This window comes from Erithacus rubecula (genome assembly GCF_903797595.1).
Source record: "Erithacus rubecula genome assembly, chromosome: 11".
Classification (NCBI taxonomy): domain Eukaryota; kingdom Metazoa; phylum Chordata; class Aves; order Passeriformes; family Muscicapidae; genus Erithacus; species Erithacus rubecula.
The window spans coordinates 20,824,942-20,844,415 of NC_136663.1; the positions used below are offsets into that span (position 1 = coordinate 20,824,942).

The following is a 19,474-nucleotide window of genomic DNA, read 5'->3' on the forward strand; positions in this document are numbered from 1 at the left end:
GTGCTCTGTATCTGAGGCAGCAAAGAGCAGCAGGTGCTGACCCGGCTTCCTAACAGCTATTCCTGCTCCCAGCCGGGCATGCCAGAGCACTGCAGAAACAGCTTCTGCTGGGACCTAAGTCCCACACGTAACCCGGTCCCAGGGGAGTTTATTCACAAAAGCTCCTCCCTCCACAGTGGTGTCCAGTGACACAGGGCCCCCAGCACCTCGAGGAAATGGGTGAACAACGTGGACCTGGCTGAAAGTTGCTCTGCTGAACAAAATGTTTGCTGTGGCAGAGGCAGAAAGGCAAAACCCGAGCTTAAGGCAGGAGGAGGCAGCCGAGGCTGGAGCTGCTCCGCCTGCACTGGGTGTGGCTCTGCAGGACAAAGTCCCGATGCCTGCACCGAGGTGAAGTTCAGTTTGCTGAGCAGCTGCTCCTGTGGATGTACCCGGAGTATGCACGGGGCAGAAAATCACAGCTGGAGGCTATGGGGAAGGCCTGGGAGCAGGGAGATAGTAATAATATATATATATATATATATATATATATATATAATAGATAGTAATGAAGCCAAACTGCAGGACTAGGAGAAAGAGGAGGAAGAGGAGCAGGGAGGGACAGACTGAGGTGACCATCAATGCAGCATCTCACAGCCCCATCCTGTGGGGAGTGGGGCAGCCCTTCTCCCTCCAGCCCCTGCAGGCTGCTCAGGGTGGAAGCTCCATCCTCTGGGGGACTCCTGCAGTTCCTGCCTCTCCACAGCAGCTTTCCCAGACAGAGACCAATCCCTCTCCATCTCCATCTCCACATCAAGCAGCCCTTTAAACCAGCAGCTGATGGTCCAAAACCCAGCTCCACCAGGGCTGGCTCCCCCTCCTCCCCCACCTTCTTGGTTAAGAGGAGTTTCTGCTTATGCCACCAGCACTTCAGCCTTCTGGAGGAACAAAAGAACCATGTCCTCTGCTACTGCCCTTGGCATCCTGTGTGAGCTCAGGGTATCCTCAGGGGATGGCCACCTCCTGCACGTTGTTGATGATCTGTGAGAGGAATGAGGGATTTGTCTTTATAAACAAGCAGTGGGTTTGCTGGTAGGTAAGGGTAGCACTGAGAGATAAACAATGGGAAAGATTCCACTGATTGATGAATGGAAAAAGATATTTGCCTTTACAAACAAACTGCAGGTTTGCTGATAAATGAAATTGGAAGTTGAAAGATGAAAGAGGCAATGAGGTAAAACCATGAATTCTATAAGAATTAAAAATTAAAAGGGAGAGTTATACATTAAAGGGGAATCTTAGGTATCAGACATTCCAGGAAATTCTGCATGTCTCAAATACTTTAGCCAATGGGGAAAGAGAGAAGGAAATGTGGCCAGGAAATCAGGATAAAAAGAATGCTGTGTCCTCCAAAAATTTGAGAGATCCAGGGGAATGCCCCATGGCCTCTCCCTTTATTTGAATGAATAAAAATTACTCCTTTATCTTCTTTTTGGACATAAACCTCTGGTGTTTGTGGATTAATTTTCCTGACATCTGCTTCCCCACCATGATGATCAGGAGCTCCTGTGCCAGCTCATGGAGATCAGACCCCACCCTTGGGAAGCCATTCCCACAGCACACACCAGCTGGGATGGCCAGTGCAGATCTCTCCCACCTGCACTCAGCTCCTCATTGCAGATCCCCAGAAAGCTCAGGTGGTTTCTGGGACAGCTGACAAACCTGCAGGAGCCACATCAGGTCTGTGAGTGGATACCCCAGGTACTGAGTCCAGAGCAGCCCCAGGGAAAGAAGGGCTTATCTGGTGCACACTGAGCCCTCTTCTTGCTTACCAAGGTAACAAAAGGACTGATGAGGTCCCAGACTGAGACCAGTTAGCACCAGGAGCACTGGGGCACTGCCCCCCTGGCAGAGGCAGCCAGAGCTGGAGCTGTGCACAGGGGCAGAGCAGGCTCCAGGGTGCACTCAGCAGCAGACAGGGCACCTCCTCCTTCTCCAGATAGTCATGTGCTGTGGGGAGAAGCAACTCCAGCAGAAGATAAAAGATAAGGCTGCTGGCACCTGCACGTGTTTATGTGGGTGGCATGGTGTGGAGCAGCCATGAACACAAACACATCACAGCCCTGCAAGGCCTGGCTCCCCTCCTGGGAGGGACCCCCGTGGCAGGGCACGTCCTCCCCTGGACCCCATAATCCACAAATCAAGGCTGCATTTACCACAAGGGAACAGAAATCTGGAGTCCAGTCACTGGGTACCTTTTCTGTGTGTATCCCAGCAGCTTGAAGCTTGTCCAGAAATTCTTCCTCCAGGTCCTGTGGATGGCAGCAGATCTCTCCTGCAAGTCCCTGTTCTCACAGCTGTCCTGCTGCCAGCTCAGCTCCCAGGGGATGGTTTCCCACACCAAGTCTGAGGCAAGGAAAGAAATCTCATGATGGAACCCAAAGCCATGTTTGTCCTGCACATCTCTCCTCCAGGACCTGGTGCTCTTGTGGGGCTGGGAGTGAAACAAGGAGCTGAGGGAAGGATGTGCTTGCTCTGGAGGGGGCTGCAGCTGCTTCACTTGGGTGTTCCTAGCACAGGAAGCAGGAGGCCTGGAGGGGGGCCCTGAGCAAAGAGGCTTCAGTGGAACTCACAGAGCAGGTCCCCCTTGCACCCTGGAGGGACTGGGGCCCAGCCAAGGCGCTGGGATTTTGGGGCACCAGGGAAGATTTAAGCACTGTGCTCACCTCACACCTACAAGAAAACAGTTTTTACAACTCCGGGGGAAAATCCTGGCTGTGCTTTGTCTGCCGGGGGACACAGGGCCAGCCCAGGAACAATGTGGGGGTACAGCAGCAATGTAAGAGTGACTGAGATGCTGCTTTTACAGTCCCCAGGGAGAGTTTGTGGCACTTTGAAGGACTCAAAGCAACTCATCTCACCATATTCCCAGTTCTTGGTGACTTGGTGAGGTGCAGGTTCCCCAGTCAAGCCCAGAACCCCCTCCCTCAGCATCACAACCCAGACTGCCAGTGAACACGTGCAACACAGCCCACAGAGGGCAACTAAAATATTTCAAAGGGCCACACTTTCCTGCTTAATATTCCTGGTCTCCAGCAGAAGGGATTCATCCCTCTCTTTCAAAGATTCATTCTGATCTGACATGAACGTGAATCAAACTACCACCAAGTGCACGTTTTCAAGCACTCCTCCTGTTTTCCTTGCTCCCCTGGACTGATGACATGCCTGTTGGACAAACACAGCAGCAGATGGCAAGTGCTTCCCAGAGTTTTTCAACTGCTGGAGAGAAGCAGTTCAATGGCCTGGATCAAACACAGCTGCAGAGGGACAGCAATACCACACTGCCACCTTCAGTAGAAGCAGGACCTGATTCAGATTCTCTCATGGCAAACACTGTCTGCTACAAAGTGCTACCACACCCTTACCTTGCTCACCCTTAATATATCAATACCAGTTTGTTCCCAGTCCTCTCATGAACTTGTAGCTGTGTTTAAAACATGAGTACAAAAAGGCTACTCCCCTCCTGTTGTACCAGCAGGTATTTAGCACCTGGTAACTAACCTGGGTGGGGATCTCTATCAGATCTTTTTTCACATTTTTACAGGCCACTGTTGAGCCTTGGTCTGGACATGGTGTTTGTGAGGACATCCCTAACCAGAAGGTGTGTCACAGTCAGCTGTGGCCAGCAAGTGGCTCACAAGTCTCCAGCCTGCCACAAACACTATTCTGATAAAACCTCCACCATAAAATATGAAACACAGGCACACTGAAGGCTCTTGTGTTAAGATTTAATAATAATAATAATAATAATAATAATAATAATAACAACATTTCAAAAACAATGAGTGCATTGTACACGAGACCTGGTTTCAGTGCTTTTTGTTGACTGTTTGCCCTGTGAGGTGTCAGTGTACTGAAGACCTGGGGAGTGGTGAGTGGATAAAAAACCCTGCTGGGACATTTGTGGGAGGAGGGCAGGGGAGAGGGGCAGCAGGAGGCTCAGAACCGCACGAAGGTGGCGTCGATCTGCCGCACGGTCGGGAGGGCCAGCATGATTTTGCGCCGGTACTGGGGGTCCTTCTGCAAGGGGTTTCTCTCCAGGTATACAGTCTCCAAATTCTTGGCTCCTTTCAGCTCATCCAGGTCACTCCAGCTCTCAATCAGGTTGTCATTCATCTGCAGAGCACACACAGGCATGTTCACACCCCCCAGGAAAAGGAAAGCAGTTGTGGGACTGCGTCACTGCTACCGCTGCACACTCACAAACACCTTCTCACCCTGGAACCTCTGGGATCAGCTTTCCTGCCTCACATCCCAGGCCTCAGCACTAAACACAACTCCCCACCCTGTCCTGGCTGCTGGTCAGATGCTCCACCCATCAGAGATCCAGCCCAACACTGTGCTAGGAAAGACCCTGCAAGGCACCAGGGCAGTCTCTACACCATCTCCCCCTCCACTGTGCATTTATGGGCTGGAAATCTTTAGATTATAATTTATTTCCACTGTGACATCCATTTTTGCTTTTATAACTTCTCAGGAAACATTAAAAAAGGTCATAAACTGACAAAAGCAACATTTTCCTCTCTCCTCTACAAAAAATTCCCTGCAAGAACTGCTGCTACACTCCAGAGAAAATGGCAAGCTCTCCGATTTGGGCTCTTTTCCTGCCTCATAGTTGGCTCAGCCATTGTACAGAAAAGGAATGAGTGCTTCAGCTGTCCAACAAGGAAGAAAAGCTGCAAGGTGGCCACATGCTGCCCAATCCTGGATACAGAATCACTGCAGCAATGCCACCTTCAAATAAAATATACAAGCTCTCCTTGGATTGTCTCATTCTGCTACAGGTCATCACAATGTCACTCAACCTTTAGATGTCTCAGTCTCTCCACAGGGTATGTGCTACTGGGAAACTGCTGGAAGATTATCACTGTGTCTAGGATTTTCAATTTTGTTTATTTAAGGTGTTAAAGGATATTTTTATGTGGCTTCAACTGTGCAGTCAGTGAAAAAAAACAAACAAACCATGAATTGGGAGATACAAAACTGGTTTTCATTGAAAATTCTGCCCTGCTCCTTTTCAAACAAAGCAGTTTTGTTTTTTTTTTAATGTAGTGTTGAAGTGGAACAAAGCCAGGAGGGCATTTTCTGTGCTCAGCTAACAGACCTCTGCTCTGACAAAGGGCTCTAAACACACTGGTGTTTTTGCAAAGGAATCCAGAAGTTCAGCTCTGGCCTGTCCTTTCACAGACACCTCCCATGAGCAGAGCAACAGCAAAGATGAAGACAGGAGGAAATTGCAGGGGCTCAGGACAGGCCCCACACCAGCCACACTGCACTGCCTCACCTCTGCTGCCCAAAAGATGTCATGTTAAATGTTCCTTAAAGAGCTCTTTACAGACAGGCATGGCCAGGTAACACTGCTGGCTGTCTCCTCAGCCACACTGCAAGATGAGGAAAATGATCTGAGGGCTCCAGACTCTAGCAGGGCTTCATTTGAAGCTGCTTTCCACTCCACTCATCATCTGCCCAAGAGTTTAAATAACTCCAAATGACAAACATTATACTGCAGAGCTCTTATTCTCAGCCTTGAATGCAGAAACTCTACAAGAGCTGAAGCACATGCCAGACCATGAACATCTGCTGCTGATTCTCCATTTTCCCACACCAGCACATTTTGACACAGCTCCCAAACATGGCACAGTGCTGATGCTTCAGCACAGGGTATATCTCTGAATTTCCTGACCTGACTTAGGAAAGCCAAAGAGCTCAGCAATGCAGGGTGCCAGAAAGAAACAGAAGCAATCCTGCTGTTATCTGCCTCAAAGGAATGGAGCCAGAAGTTGGTTTTGTTTTCTTCATATTTATAACATCATAAACATACCAGCACTGCTCTGAACAAGCTCTGTGCTTCCCCTGGTACTCTGCCATGCTCACTTACAGAAAGAAGAGCTGCAGAAATAGGACATGTGGGGCTGTTTCATAACCAACCTGAGCATGAAGGTTTCCAAGGCAGAGACAGGCTTCTTAGCACTCAGCAAAGCTCTGCAAAGAAATTTTTAATCTCTTCTCTTTCCCTAGGGGAAACCATCACACACTCTATCCATGCAGACTGTCAAGACCTTAAAGCTGATCAGCAGTAGAGGAGCTCCCTCCAAGGCACATATGTCCATATGCTGCCCATCAGAAGGGTTTCCCTCTGTTGCACAGAACACTCTGGGGAACAGCTCTGGCTTGTGCTTACCCAGAACTCCTGCAGCTCTGTTAGGTGACTGATATTCTCAATCTTCTTAATTCTGTTGGCTGCAATGTCCAGCATTGTGAGTTTGTTCTAGACAAAACAAACACAAAAATATTAGATCTGATTTCCTTTCATCTTCCCTGTGCCACTTTTTCCAAGCCCAGAGTTGGAAAATGTCAGGAGCAGACACGTTATTGCCAGTAGCTCACACTCAGCTCAACTCTTGCTGCCTGAATAGAACAGGGAAGACTGTTTTCAATTAAGCTGGGCTAGTGATCCCCAGAAGCCATGTCACAAAATTGAAGGATTTTTTAGGAGCCCTTGGCTGGCAGCTTTCCTCAAAACACAGTAAGAGGATGATTGAAAATCAGGTCCAAAGTGTCCCTTTGAACAAACCCTTAGCATCAGGAAACTCAACAATTTTAGAAAAACTTTTTCTGGGTGAGAATGAAAATGATACAGGCTTCCACAAAATCCATCCCATCCAAAAAGACAGACATGTACACTGACAGGAAGGCAAGCTGCATGCCATGGCTGGCCTTTCTTACTCCCAGCTCCAGTTTTGTCCTATTGAAAAGCACTCATAGTTATCTACAAGCTGCTAAAATGCTGCAGCAGCCAGCCGTGTCCAGGAGCCTTCCCATGGCTGAGGATGAGCCAGGCTACTGCTGCAATCACATCTCCCTTCTCCATGTCACAAAAAAAAAATTATACTCCAGAATATCTGGAGGATCTTTACCTACATGAGATGTTTTAACATACAACAAACACTTGATATTTGTGGTCTCTCAAGAGAACCCACACCTAACTGGGGATACTGAGGGACAAAAACTTCCAGAAAAACCACTGTCACAAGCAGCTGAGGGTAAGAGTTGTGCTGCAGAGTCAGCAAAAGGCTGCTCACATTGTTCTCCAGTCCCTCGATGACCTCGATGCCGTTGTGGCTGAGGTACAGCTCCCGCAGGTTCACCAGGCTCTGCAGCCCCTCCATCTTGGTCAGACGGTTATTCTGCAACAGCAACAGCTCTTTAGTACCACTCCAAACAAACCCAAACCCGTGGGAAGCACTGGGGGGAAAATAATTTCTCTAAAGTATGGCTGGGGAGGGGAAATAGTCTGCTTGGGCCCATGCTGGAACCCAGGAAACTGGAATTTTTGAGCTTTCTGTGCTTTCTGGCACTGACCCCCTGGAGAACTCTGCTTTTGACCTGAGGTCTTGGAGAAGGTTTCTGTAGTTAGAATAGAAGTGTGTGATCTCACATGGTGAAGGGTTTGGAATTTGGGTGTTTAGAATATAGTAATAGGCATGGGGCAAGATGGAGGATTTTGGGTGTTGTCTCTTTCTGTCTTCTTGTTCCTTCTTCATAATTTCAGGGAGTAGTTTTTGGTTGGACAGTTGGTGCTGCACTGCAGGTCACAGGTTATTGGGTCAAAAGTATAAATAATATAGGTGTTAATTCTCTATTGGACTGTTTAGCTTTAAAATACCTTGTAACTAGCTGGATTCACCTCCATTTTGCTCACTTTTAGTTGGTAGCTAGAAGTGCTGCAGAACTCTTTGTACTTAGGTAAGATTTAACAAACAACCAAACCCAAATGAGAAAATGCATCTTCTTTGTGTTTTAATTCTGATTCTGAGTGAAGGCAGAAGAAAATGAGGACAAGCCACTAATTAGGTGTGCCCATATCCATTGTAAGGACTATCTAGCACAACACTTTCAATATTATTGTAGTACATTGGGAAACAGTGTTTCAGGAAGGAAGTAGGGCACAACATTCATCTCCTGTTCTTCCTTCCATAAAAATCAAATCTTTGTTTCATAATTTTATCAGTGTCTGTGAATCTCAAGTAGCATGAAAGGAAGAAATCAGACAACACAAAGAATATGACACTTCTTCCAGCACAGGAGTTTGACTCTAACATTGCAAACCTGTTCATGGGGAGCTTACAGAAAGGCTGGAGAGTGATTTTTCACAAGGGTATGTAGTGATGGAACAAGGGGAATGGCCTGAAGCTGAAGGAAGGCATATTTAAATTAGATGTTAGGAAGAAATTCTTCTCTGTGAGGGTAGGGGAGGCCCTGGCACAGGGTGCCCAGAGAAGCTGTGGCTGCCCCTGGATCCCTGAAGTGTCCAAGCTGGGAGCTTGGAATGCAGCCTGGGATGGTGGAAGGTGGGTGGAGCAAGATGGTAAGGCTCCTTCCAACCCAAACCATTCTGGGATTCTGTGGATCAGAAGAGCTGATCTATCTCACAGGGTATATCTCACAGGGATCCATCTCACCTGTATACTGAGCACAGTCAGGTTCGTCAGCGCGTCCAGATTCTGCAGCTTGGTGATTTTATTCTTCCCAAGGAACAGACTGTCAAGATTAGCCAAGGTGTCAATATTTTCAATTACCTGTGAAATGACCAGAGGAGACAGTGTTACTGCAAAACTCCATCTGGTAGATGTGGCTGTCACATCATAACCACGGGGTGTATCCTGGGTAGAAGATAGACATTTGTAAAGAAAAAAAAAAAAAAAAAAATCTGTCACTAGTGAATGGAAACAGAATCTGAGAAGAAAAAACACAATTTGTACATTTAGTCCTGCACTTCAGTGACTGCATAGCACAGAGGCAAGTTGTTCAGCTTCTCTGCCACAAGCAAAGTTAACTGTCTCACAGTTGTGTGTGTTAATAGATTTAACTGCTGGCTACACAGCATGCTTCTGGCAAAACAGAAGAGTGAAAACAGGGAATAAAGGGAAAAGGGTAAGATTACAAAAGGCTCCTGCAAACAAAAGGAAACACTTTAATTTCACAGGGAAAAGCCTGTGAATTAAAAAATCAAGATGACAAGGATTTTACAACCAGACTTCAGCTCACAGTAAAACAGTAATATGGACACAGAAACACTCAGAGCTGTGAGTCTGTGCTCAGGTAGGCTGGGGCATCTCAGCCCTTCCACATGCCTGCCTAAATTTCAAATGAGCAGTGCTGAGGAGCCAGGCCACTGAGACCTACCACCACTTGGTTTTCTCTGTGTGTGTGTTTAACTGTTTCTCTGTGCATGTAAGAACATAAGAAGATGGACACTCAGGAAAGGTAAGAATCTTTTTAACCTCTATCCCACAACTACCAGAAGACTGAACAGAGTTTTTATCAGCTCAAATCTGCATTCACCCCCCTTCTAAACTATGGACTGAGCCTTGTTTTGACCTTGCAAGAAAAATTATAGATTTCTTGCTCATTGGCAGCTTCTCCAGCCCTGAGGAGGAAATACTGATGACTCAGTACAGGGACAGGAATGGAACAGATGGACATGAGGGGACAAAAACCTAAGAACAAGTAAAGAAGTGCTTACATTACAGCTGCCTCAGTCCAACTTTAAGAAAAAAGCATTAAATATGTTAGCTGAAGCATAAAGTTCTGCTCCCCAAAAGAAACAGCAAAAATGCTAGGGATTCATGAGGGATTCCAAGCACTCAGAGGTCTGAGTGTGCAGCAGAGTAGGCAAGAACAGCCCTGCTGCAGCAGCTTTAATGCACAGGGGAGAAGTCAATCAGGCACCCCAGAGCCAAGAACACTGCCTGGAGTCCACAGGTTTGCACCCTAAAGAGTTAAGGATATGTTCAGCTGTAAAACATACAAGCCACCCCACACCAAGAGAAAACTAGCCCTGGAGTTCTAGTCAGCATGAGATTTCTTTGTGCCAAACCAAGTCACAGGTTACTCACTCCAATAAAGCAATTAGAAGCATAGAGCACTGCTGTTTGAAAAAGTCAGGATAGAATTAACAAACAGCAAAAAAACCACTAAAAATAAAGTAATTTAAGAAAATTGTGTAACCCACGCAGTGACAATTTTGGTTTTGGGGTTTTTTTTGTTTGTTTGTTTGTTCTTTTAATATACTCATGCTCAACACTGAGAAAACACACATAAAATAAATCTAACCTCATAGTCAAAAAGATATTCCTTGGCTTGCCAACATTACTGATAATGTGCTGCCTAAGTATCAATTCAGAAATCTAGCTGGATTTCTTTTTTTCCCAGATGATAATGATGCTCAGATACAGGATACAGTATAGTTTTGCTTAACCCAACTTTTGTAATATAATGATCAATGTGCTGAGCCTGCTCTGCTTCTGAAAAAAGCCAAGTGCTTCTCTCCATAACTCCTGTTTCCCCATTCAATGCTAACTCTGAGGTTCCCAACCCCTCATCTGACCTGGCTGATGTCCCCACACTCCAGATTTATTCCCCTAAATAATTTCATTTCCAAAGCAGAAATTCCTAGAAAACAATTCAGTCCAGTTTAGTTTTAGGAGCAAACCAAAATGTTTCCTCTTCCAAAAACCAGCACTTATTTCTGCCTCAGAAAGCTGTTTTTAATGGCTGAAGTTTCCTTCTTTTCTACAAAGACAAGTGTTCTTCCACAAGTTCCTCAAATAAAAAGGACAGATATTTTCCTGATCTCTTATTTCTTCTCAGAGACTATAAATGGGCAGCACCAACTTACACCACATACATTGAAATGCCCTCATCTTTCATGAGTATCTTCTAAAGGGCATGTAATTAAAAAAGCTTTTTTAAAAAAGCTCATTTTGCATGTTGCAAGTCTTTTGTGTCATCTGTCTGATCAGTTCTCTTATGACCTGAGCAAATACAGAGAATCACATGTTAGGGACAAGAGAGACTAATTGTAACTGCTCTCCTGTAAGTGGCACAGATTTTAAACTGAAAAAGTCACAAACTGCACAATAAAACCCAAAAGCAGTAAGCAGTACAGTGCCAAGTTTTAGGTTTTAAAGGCATTTCAGAGCAAAGCCTCAAGAAAATCTTTTTCCAAAACAAGACTGACTGCTATAGCAGACTGTCAATTTCACCAGCAAATCAAACTCATTTTGCTTTCAATAGGTTTCATGGACTCAGCAGCAGTCTGTAGAAAGGTAAGAGAAAACAACTGCTAGTTTTGATAGACTTAGCTCCCTACAAGGAAGAAACCATCAGCTGCAAAAGAAAACACATAGGGGATGCAGGAGTTCATCAAAGATAAAAATTCACTAATGGTGATTTAGTAGCCAGGCACTAATGCATGATGAAAGGCTCCAGCATGCACAGCAATAAGCACAGTGAGTGACTGGAACAATTAAAAAAACCAACAAAATTGCAAATCCAAGTCAATGCACTTTCAGAAAACGCCAATATCACACCAAAGAGCTGAAAACCTCCAGCCAGCATCTCACAGAGCAAACCTACCCGAATTCGATTGGACCCCAACTCTAACATCTGTAGCATCTGCAAGCTGCTCAAATTCTCAATTTTGCTGATTTTGTTGTTGACAAGGAAGAGTTTTTTAAGCTGGGTAAGTCGATCTAGTCCTTCAATGTGTCGCAGAACATTAAAGGAGATGTCCAGGACCCTGAGGTAAAACAAACCAAAGTCTCATCAGTCCATCAGGCATGGATGATTCTGGAAGAGGCACTTATAAATTGGTGGGCAGAGATCAAGCTTTTGCTAGGCACTGAAGCTAAAGTCATGAATGCAATTTGATTTTATCAGAAAATACAAAATATCAAAACTTTCAAAATACTTCTGTAGTGTGTTAGCAAAAAATTAAAAGAACAAAACATCATCTGCCACATGCAGAAGACAGCCATTATTCTGCCCAGCCATGAAGCTGCCATAGTGGGAGGAAGCCAATCTGCATTTTCCTTGGGAAAGGTACCTGCCTACAAGACCTGCCTCTGCCAGGACCATGTCAAGGGCTCCCCTGGGCAGGGAGCAGTTGTGATGGTGAGAGGTGGGCCAGTCCTGCCCCAGTGGAACAGTTTTGTAATACACCTCCAGAGTGATCCAGGCAAGTGCCAGAAACTTGGAATGGTATTTACTCCTTCCCTAACACTCTTCAAAAAAATTAAAAAAAAACCTTACTGAAAACTCTTGTCAAATTTGCAGGAATATAAACCTGCTACACAGAGCTCTTGCTGCAAGAGCAAAGGGAGTTGAGAGCTCCCACACTTGGGTGGAAGCTGCAGCCCCTTGCCATTCTCACTGCCTTACACAGCACATGTTCCATTTCCAGCTGCCTGGCCCTGGGAGTTTCAGGATAATGAAACTAGTTCCCTGCACAGGTTAATTATCAATAGAGAATAAATATTATCCTTCACAAAGCTCCAAAATAAATTCTGAGAGAGGCTTGGGTGATAAACACTGGAATAAGCACAGCATGAGTAACACAGTGAGTAGCAAACCAACCCCAGCCCAATCCTGGTGATTCCCTTGGACTCACTCAAGGTCCACCAGAGACTCCAAGTTCTCAATCTTCCGAATTTGATTGTCATAGAGATCCAGCTCCCGCAAGGTCTGCAACTGCTCCAGGTTTTCAATGTGCTTAATCAAATTCTGACGGAGACAGAGAGTCTAATTGTTGAGGAAAAGTTGAAATAGAAACAGAAAAATGGTTATGAAAGATTGCATCTAATGCATTTTGGCTTACAGACAAAAAGCTGTGTGTGAGGGCTTCCCCATTAAGTTTTGCTGGGAATTTGTTGAGTTGTTTGTTTGGTTTTGTTTGTTGTTTTTTCTTGGTATACTCCAATTCTACAGAAAGAAATATTCCACCCACAATGCTCAGACACAGTAACAGCAGCCCAGAGAGGTTATATAATCTCCACCCTTGGAAATACTCAGCAGCTGAACTGGAGAAGGCCTTAAGCAACATGTTTTAACTGGGCCTGCTTTGAGGGCTTTACTGGAGACCTCCAGAGATCCTTTCCCATCCATCTTATTCTATGTTCAGTCATTGTTCAGTCTATGTTCTATGTATCAGGATGTGCCCTGATATATTGTCTCTCATTCACTTCCAAAACAAACTTGCAAAACCCCAAGATTTTTATTACTGCTTGTCAAATAGGTAAGCAACACCTTCTTCAGCTAATAATGAAGCAAACTCACTAAATCTCAGCCAAAAAGAGACACTCAATCTTTTTATAGGTTACATTTACAAAATCCCAAATTGCCAAAAAGAGACATTCTCTATCCCCCAGGATTGTTACCTTCACTTTCTTGAGCACCTCAAATCCTTCAATCTTCCCGATTCGGAAATGATTCAAGTCAACATCCTTTAAGAGAAATGGAGGGATTTAGCAGTTGTTTCAAAACAAATCTGGTCTTTAAAGATCAACCTGGTACTTTGGTCTAAATTACAGTCTTACAAAATATGTAGCTTCTTAAAATTTCCCTTCAAAGAGCATTTGTAAAATGGGTTTAGCACATGATTTTACCACCACAACTGAGACACTAAATTTGTCAAATTGCAAATGCAGTATCTGCAAAATACAACAGCCCTTTCCTGAGTTTGAGCTTTACCAACATTAGAAATCTTCAGAAATTTATGGAGAAAAATTCTCACCTGAATAACGTTTTGCATAAAGTTCTCCTACCTACTTTGCTAGGGCTTAACCAGAACACATTTCCAGTTCCAGGCTTCAGATGAGCAGGAATGAGTGACAGTTTGAATAACCAGTGGTTCTGTCAACATTAATTCTGCACTGGCAATCAACTGAGGCACTTCACATCTGTGCTGTTCAGCCCCAGATACTCCAGTTTTGAAAGTCAAAGAGAAACAGAGCACTTCCCCACTCCAGCTCAAACCCTTTGCTGCCAACGGGCTCATGAGGCTGCTGATGCCAAGGCACTGGGCTGGGTAAGTCACTATGCTGCTCCAAATCACAGGGCTCACAGCAGCAAACAGCTCATTGAACAGACTCTTTGAAGCTCCTAGCCCAGAAATATATCTTGCAGCACAGCCACACTTGCAGTGCATCTATGCTTAATTTAAAATTTTAAAGTACTAACAAAATGTTTCAGCTAGCGATGAAAAATAAAACAACTCCACTTCTAGTCTAAAGGCTGTGAATCAGCTCTGGGAAGGATCACAGTAGCCAGCAGCTTCAGAAGAATCAGATCTTTTAACCAGGTTTCAATACTTGCCTTGCCTACCTTTGCTTCCTGCCGTATAAAGCCCGAAAGGACAAAAATCTGCCTTTACCTCAGCTTCTGGGTCCAGGCTAATAGTCTCCATGTCCACTGGTGTCTCCGCCTCTCCTGCAGGAGAAGCAAACACGTGATGAGCTTCTGTCCCAGACACACAAGGGCAGGATAACAGCCAACATCCTGAAAGCAAATGCTCCTCAGGAGAAGAGACACATCAGAGGCACAGCTCAGACACTCTGCTTCATTAAAACCACAGCAGCTCGTTACAGAAAATGACTTTAACAGCAGGATTTTGTGCTCAGATGCAAAAGACACACAGATCAGCACCCTGCCCACCCTGCCTGTGTGGCTGCTGAAAACTGCAGGCTCAAGAGTGGGCAGGATACCTTTCCTTCACACCTAGGGCCATCATCCCTTCCAGGATACCCCATCCAAAGTGTCTGTTCTCCTCTGACAACATAACAAACCTTGCCAAGAAGGAATTGTAACTGTCTAGAGATGACCAGGAATGACCAAGCATCTCAACAATCCCACCCTTCAGGGTTCTTTTATTAGCACTACCACTTTATGTCACTGTTCTGAACAGTTTTGCATGGATCTCCCTTTCTTTGTTTGCCTGAACTCTCTACTATGCCAGACAACACTGTTTATCCCACTGCATGAATTTCCTTGGGAAATGCTTTTATAGCTCTGGAAAACACCCCAGCATTTGCTGTGCTTCTACCACAGCACACGAGGGAGGAAAATTTACTGGAGAATTCATGCTGAATAATTCATGCCCATTCCCATTTGCTGGAGATGGGTGTGCTGCTTGCATCAATTTCTGAAGAAAAACAAAGTCTAATTCAGCTTTGCAAAACTGACATATCACACGCAAGATTTTTCTACCTCATGTGCAAAGCTTCTCTGGGTGCTACAAAGAACTCAAGCAACTTTAATTACAGCCACATCCCAAAGGCTTTGCACTAACTCCTGCATATATGCAAGCTCATTGCCTTAACCCAGCAGCAGTGACTATTTTCACAGCTCAGCATGGTTACAACATCTCTGTAAATGTCAAGTGCTCCTATTTAATGAGTGTTTCCTGCTAATGCTCAGCCTTGTAAGTAGCAGTGTAGGCACAAACAGTACCAGCATCACCATTTTTAATGCTACCATCAGCATCAAGGGTTTGGTAGTCCACAGATCATCCCTGACCTTCCTGTATTTGGGCTGTTGCTCTTGCCTGGACATTTAAACAGGGAAGAGACTCACTGAACTGATTCACAGAAATTAGGACTGAAAAAGCAATCCTTTTTTTTAATTTTTTTTTTAAATAGCACAAATTAGCAGGAAGCAGAAATTATATTTTGGGAATGCAAAAGGAGCTGGTAGTCTTTGAACAGCAAGACAGAAATGCCACAAAATTGACACACATATATGTGCCTGTCAGCAATTAGCAGTGAGCAAGGCCTGCTTTTTCTTATTTTAGTTCCATATCAGGAGCTCTGCCCTTCAGCAAGGGAGTGGGATACCCCACCCTGCTGCTATCAAGGCTTCACCTCTTTGACCTGTTTCTTGGGTGTAAAGACTGGCAGTGAGAACTGCTCCAAGCCAAACAAACTAGTCTTGCTGAATTTGCAGCCCACAGGAACAGTGCCCAGGTGTGGAACAATAGTTATTTGAGATATCACATGAAAAAATCCAAATTATGCCCCTTGTGTTGAGTCATACTGGCAGTAACTTAGTGTTCACAATGAAGGAATTTCTTTGCTCCATGTCCTTTGAGACTTTTAAAATTGTCCAACAGTAAAGCCAACCATGCACTTGGTAAAACAAAATCTTCAGCAAAAAAACACATTCAAGTAAAAAAGAAAAAACTTTGACTTTGTTTGGCTAGCAAGCTTGAATATTTTAATTTATAAACACTTGATTTAGGTAATGTGTTAAATACTCTGTTCTGGGGCCTGTCAATGGGTAGCTCCTATTAATTTTGACATATGGCTTTGAGACACCACTCATGACAGCCAGTGTGGAAAACAGCACTCAAATCCAAAGGGGCACAACCAAATCACACAGGATACACATTGAATTTACTGAAATAAAAGAAATTTAAAACTGAACACAAAGGTATTACTACATAAAGCAAACTGTAATGAAGTCTATGCAAAGTGTATGAAGCATGCAGCAGACTGAGGGAGATGTGTATCTGGAATTAGCTGTAAATCTGAATTGGTATGAAAATGTTAAAATACATTTTCCCTCATAGAACAGAAAAAGAAATAAAAGGGGAAGACAAAGAAGAGGAAAATGCTTCTAGCAAATTTACTGTAATTTATATGTCATTTTATTTATGAACTGATTGGATATTAAAAAAACTCTTAAACTGACCCTCCTACAAACACTTTTCAATCAGGACTGCAATTTCCCTTGCAAATTGCTTTACTCCACACTTCTCCAAGGGAAAAAAACCATCACTCTGGCATTGAAGTCTCACAAGTGAATTTTTGTGCAACCTATGCCTGCAAGCCACATCCCTTTGCAGAGGTGGAAAAAAAAAAAATCCACCATTCAAAAAACCTGAATTCCACAGTGGGAACAGTCATTACTGAGTTATGTAAGTTCACAGTACCACAAGCTTTTCAATCAACAAGAAGCCTAACTACACTTGTTAAGTGCATATGCATGAAGAATATTATAAATAGCTCAGTTATAAGCTTTCTAACCAGAGGCTCTATTCCTCAGAGAATTAGCTAAATTATGAATTTGAAACTGCAGCTGCTCAAGCTCTCTCTACTTAAGATCTTCTGCAAAAAAAAAAAAATGTGGAAAACTCATCATTTTCCTTTCAGCTGAGAAACTCAAAGCTGGCCATGGAAACTATCTCTAATGTTCAAAAATTATTCCTCTGCTTGGTTCCTGCCCTAGTTTTCTGAGTGCTTACAGTTTGGAAAAATTAACAATACATTCATTATATTAAACAGTACACAAATGTAATTCAGCAAACAAATCTGAATTGCTTTCACTAAAGTACATTACTTCTGTATTTCCTTTCATAGGATTCCCAGGGGAACAATGTGCAAAATATAACCTCCAACAACAGCTAAATCACACCAGCTGAGCAAACACTCAGGGTTCCAGGCATGCAAAGGAAAGCTCTGCCTGCTCTGTATGGTTCTATCAATTGAACAGTTGGAAGAGCATTTCTTTATCAATATTTAGGGGGTTTAAACTGTCAGCAACAAATTAGACCTATACAAAGTGCATTTTGTTATGAGATTTAAAATTCTAGTAACAATTTACTAGGTTGAAAAATACATAAGCAAATCCCAAGGTTAAGATGAGGAGGGATTTGTTATAAGGAGTAAAATTTATTTCATTATTTTCCTTCCAGTATCCCAATAACAATAACAACACAGACATCCCTGTTAAAAGAATGATGCTACACTTCAGGCTGCACCAAAAGCTCAGCTCAAATCACCACACAGGGGCTGCAGAAATGGATCTGCTCTGACAAGTTCCATGCAAGCCACAAAAACCCTTCCATCAAACATTCACAGGCTTTAAAATCTGTCTGTATTTTTACCCCAGATTCTAAAACAAACTGTGAGATCAGCAGGAAAAGATTAAACCCAAGAGGATTCAAAGACATAATTTTGAGATGTCTTTAAATTAAAACAATTAAATGAACAGGTTCCTTCAATTCATCTAGAAACAGTCTTTGTTGCCTTCCAAAGGAACCTGGCAAATCTTCAGGCAAAAAAAGACATAAACTAAGGCTGAATTATGAAAAGCTCCTCATGATAACTTCTAATGAAAATTTCCAGCATCTTCCCACATAAAGTTTCCAAATTTCCATATAAGAAAAACACGAATAAAGACGGTTTGCATTTTGATATCAAATACTTCAAAGAGAAACATGGATGGACAAATAAGGAAATAAAAAAAATCAAAGGTCTAATATTAGCAGTTTCATAAAAAGCAGGCAACTTTATTCTAGCAGCAGTGAGACTACAGTTTATTGAGCTGTCAAGAGGAGGGCTCCAGGGCAGATTGCCGTGGCTAGCAGCCAGGAGGAGCACACACACACACACACACACACACACACAGGGGGCAGCGCCGAGGCGCACACGGTACCTGCGGAGCTCTCGCCGTTCTGCTCATCCCGCAGGCTCTGCTGGCTCAGCTCTGTCACCAAGCGAACCGCCTGCTTCCTCCCCTCCTCGTCTCCCGACTCCTCCGACTCGATCCTCTTATCAACTGCACAGGACACACAGAACGGCAGATTGAGCCTTTGGCCACAGGGGAGGAGCAGCAAGCAGATCAAATAACCAGGATTCACATAAAGGACTACGCAGTTAGTAGAAATCCTAAGTTAACTAAATGAAAGGTTTAGTCTTAAATAAAAGGCCTCTTACCCCTTGTTTCTACTTTGATTTTGGATGCACTTTTTCCTCCCATCACATCTTCCTAAAACCAACAATCTGGGAAGAAGACTGGAGGAAAAAGGAAATTTCTTAGATCAATAAAGTGCAATTCCAAAGATTACGGAGATGGAATTAGAACTATTACATTTTAAGAGCTCTTAGGAAAAAAAAAAAATCGGTATCATGTACAATAGTACCAATGACACGAAGAAGTGAAGGCATCAATTAAAAAATCCTCGCAGATAAAAGTAAGCGTCTCCCCAGACAACCTGTCAGAGCCCTTCACCTTTACCGAGCCACGGCTCCGGTGGCCACCCTGAGCCTGAACCAGCTGGTCCCCCCTCAGTATTTGCTACCTTTTCACTGGGGAACTAAGGAAAACCAGCGGCATCCAGAAGGTTTCCTTCTTGTTGTATTTATTTTTTTACCTCACGGCCATCTCCACAACCCCACTCCTTGTCCCTCAGGCATCACGCCATGAGGTAACACACACCGGATCCCGAAAGGGCCCGGCCCCCTGGCCAGTGGCCCTCACGCTGGACACACGGGGGCTGCACGACCGAGGAGGGCCCACAAGCCGCCCCAGCACTCAGCTGGCAGCCGCACCGCCCGGAGGCGGCGCTGGAGCAGCCGGCCGCGCCGCGCCACCCCGACCCCCTCAGCCCCCGCAGCAGCCCCAGCGGGCTCTCACCCTCCATCATCTCCTGTGGCCCCGCTCCGCTCTCCGCCGCCATATCGCTCCTCCTCCCACCGCCCCTTCCGGAAACTGCCTCCGCCGCCGCCGCAGCCAATCAGAGCCCGGCGCTGCCGCCGCGCCCCAGCCAATCACCCGCGGCTGGCGCTCCCAGGAGGCGGGGCAGCTTCCCGCC

The 19,474-nt window shown here is 44.6% G+C and overlaps 1 protein-coding gene across 2 annotated transcripts; it reads right to left on the reverse strand.

The window, feature by feature from the left end:
- Positions 1–3,753: 3,753 nt before the first annotated feature.
- On the reverse strand, positions 3,754–19,441 carry PPP1R7 (protein phosphatase 1 regulatory subunit 7). Of its 2 annotated transcripts, XM_079315538.1 has the most exons (11): positions 19,297–19,373; positions 18,597–18,674; positions 18,316–18,438; positions 14,255–14,310; positions 13,260–13,325; positions 12,494–12,624; positions 11,461–11,623; positions 8,502–8,618; positions 7,122–7,226; positions 6,221–6,307; positions 3,754–4,155 (listed from the first exon to the last, which is right to left on the reverse strand). In XM_079315538.1, exons 2-11 carry the CDS (start codon positions 18,637–18,639, stop codon positions 3,979–3,981), a joined length of 1,068 nt encoding a protein of 355 aa, XP_079171664.1. In that variant the 5' UTR covers positions 18,640–18,674; positions 19,297–19,373; the 3' UTR covers positions 3,754–3,978. The 2 variants fall into 2 exon arrangements, with proteins under 2 accessions (XP_079171664.1, XP_079171665.1); XM_079315539.1 differs by lacking the exon at positions 18,597–18,674 and having other exon boundaries at positions 19,297–19,441.
- Positions 19,442–19,474: the final 33 nt, after the last annotated feature.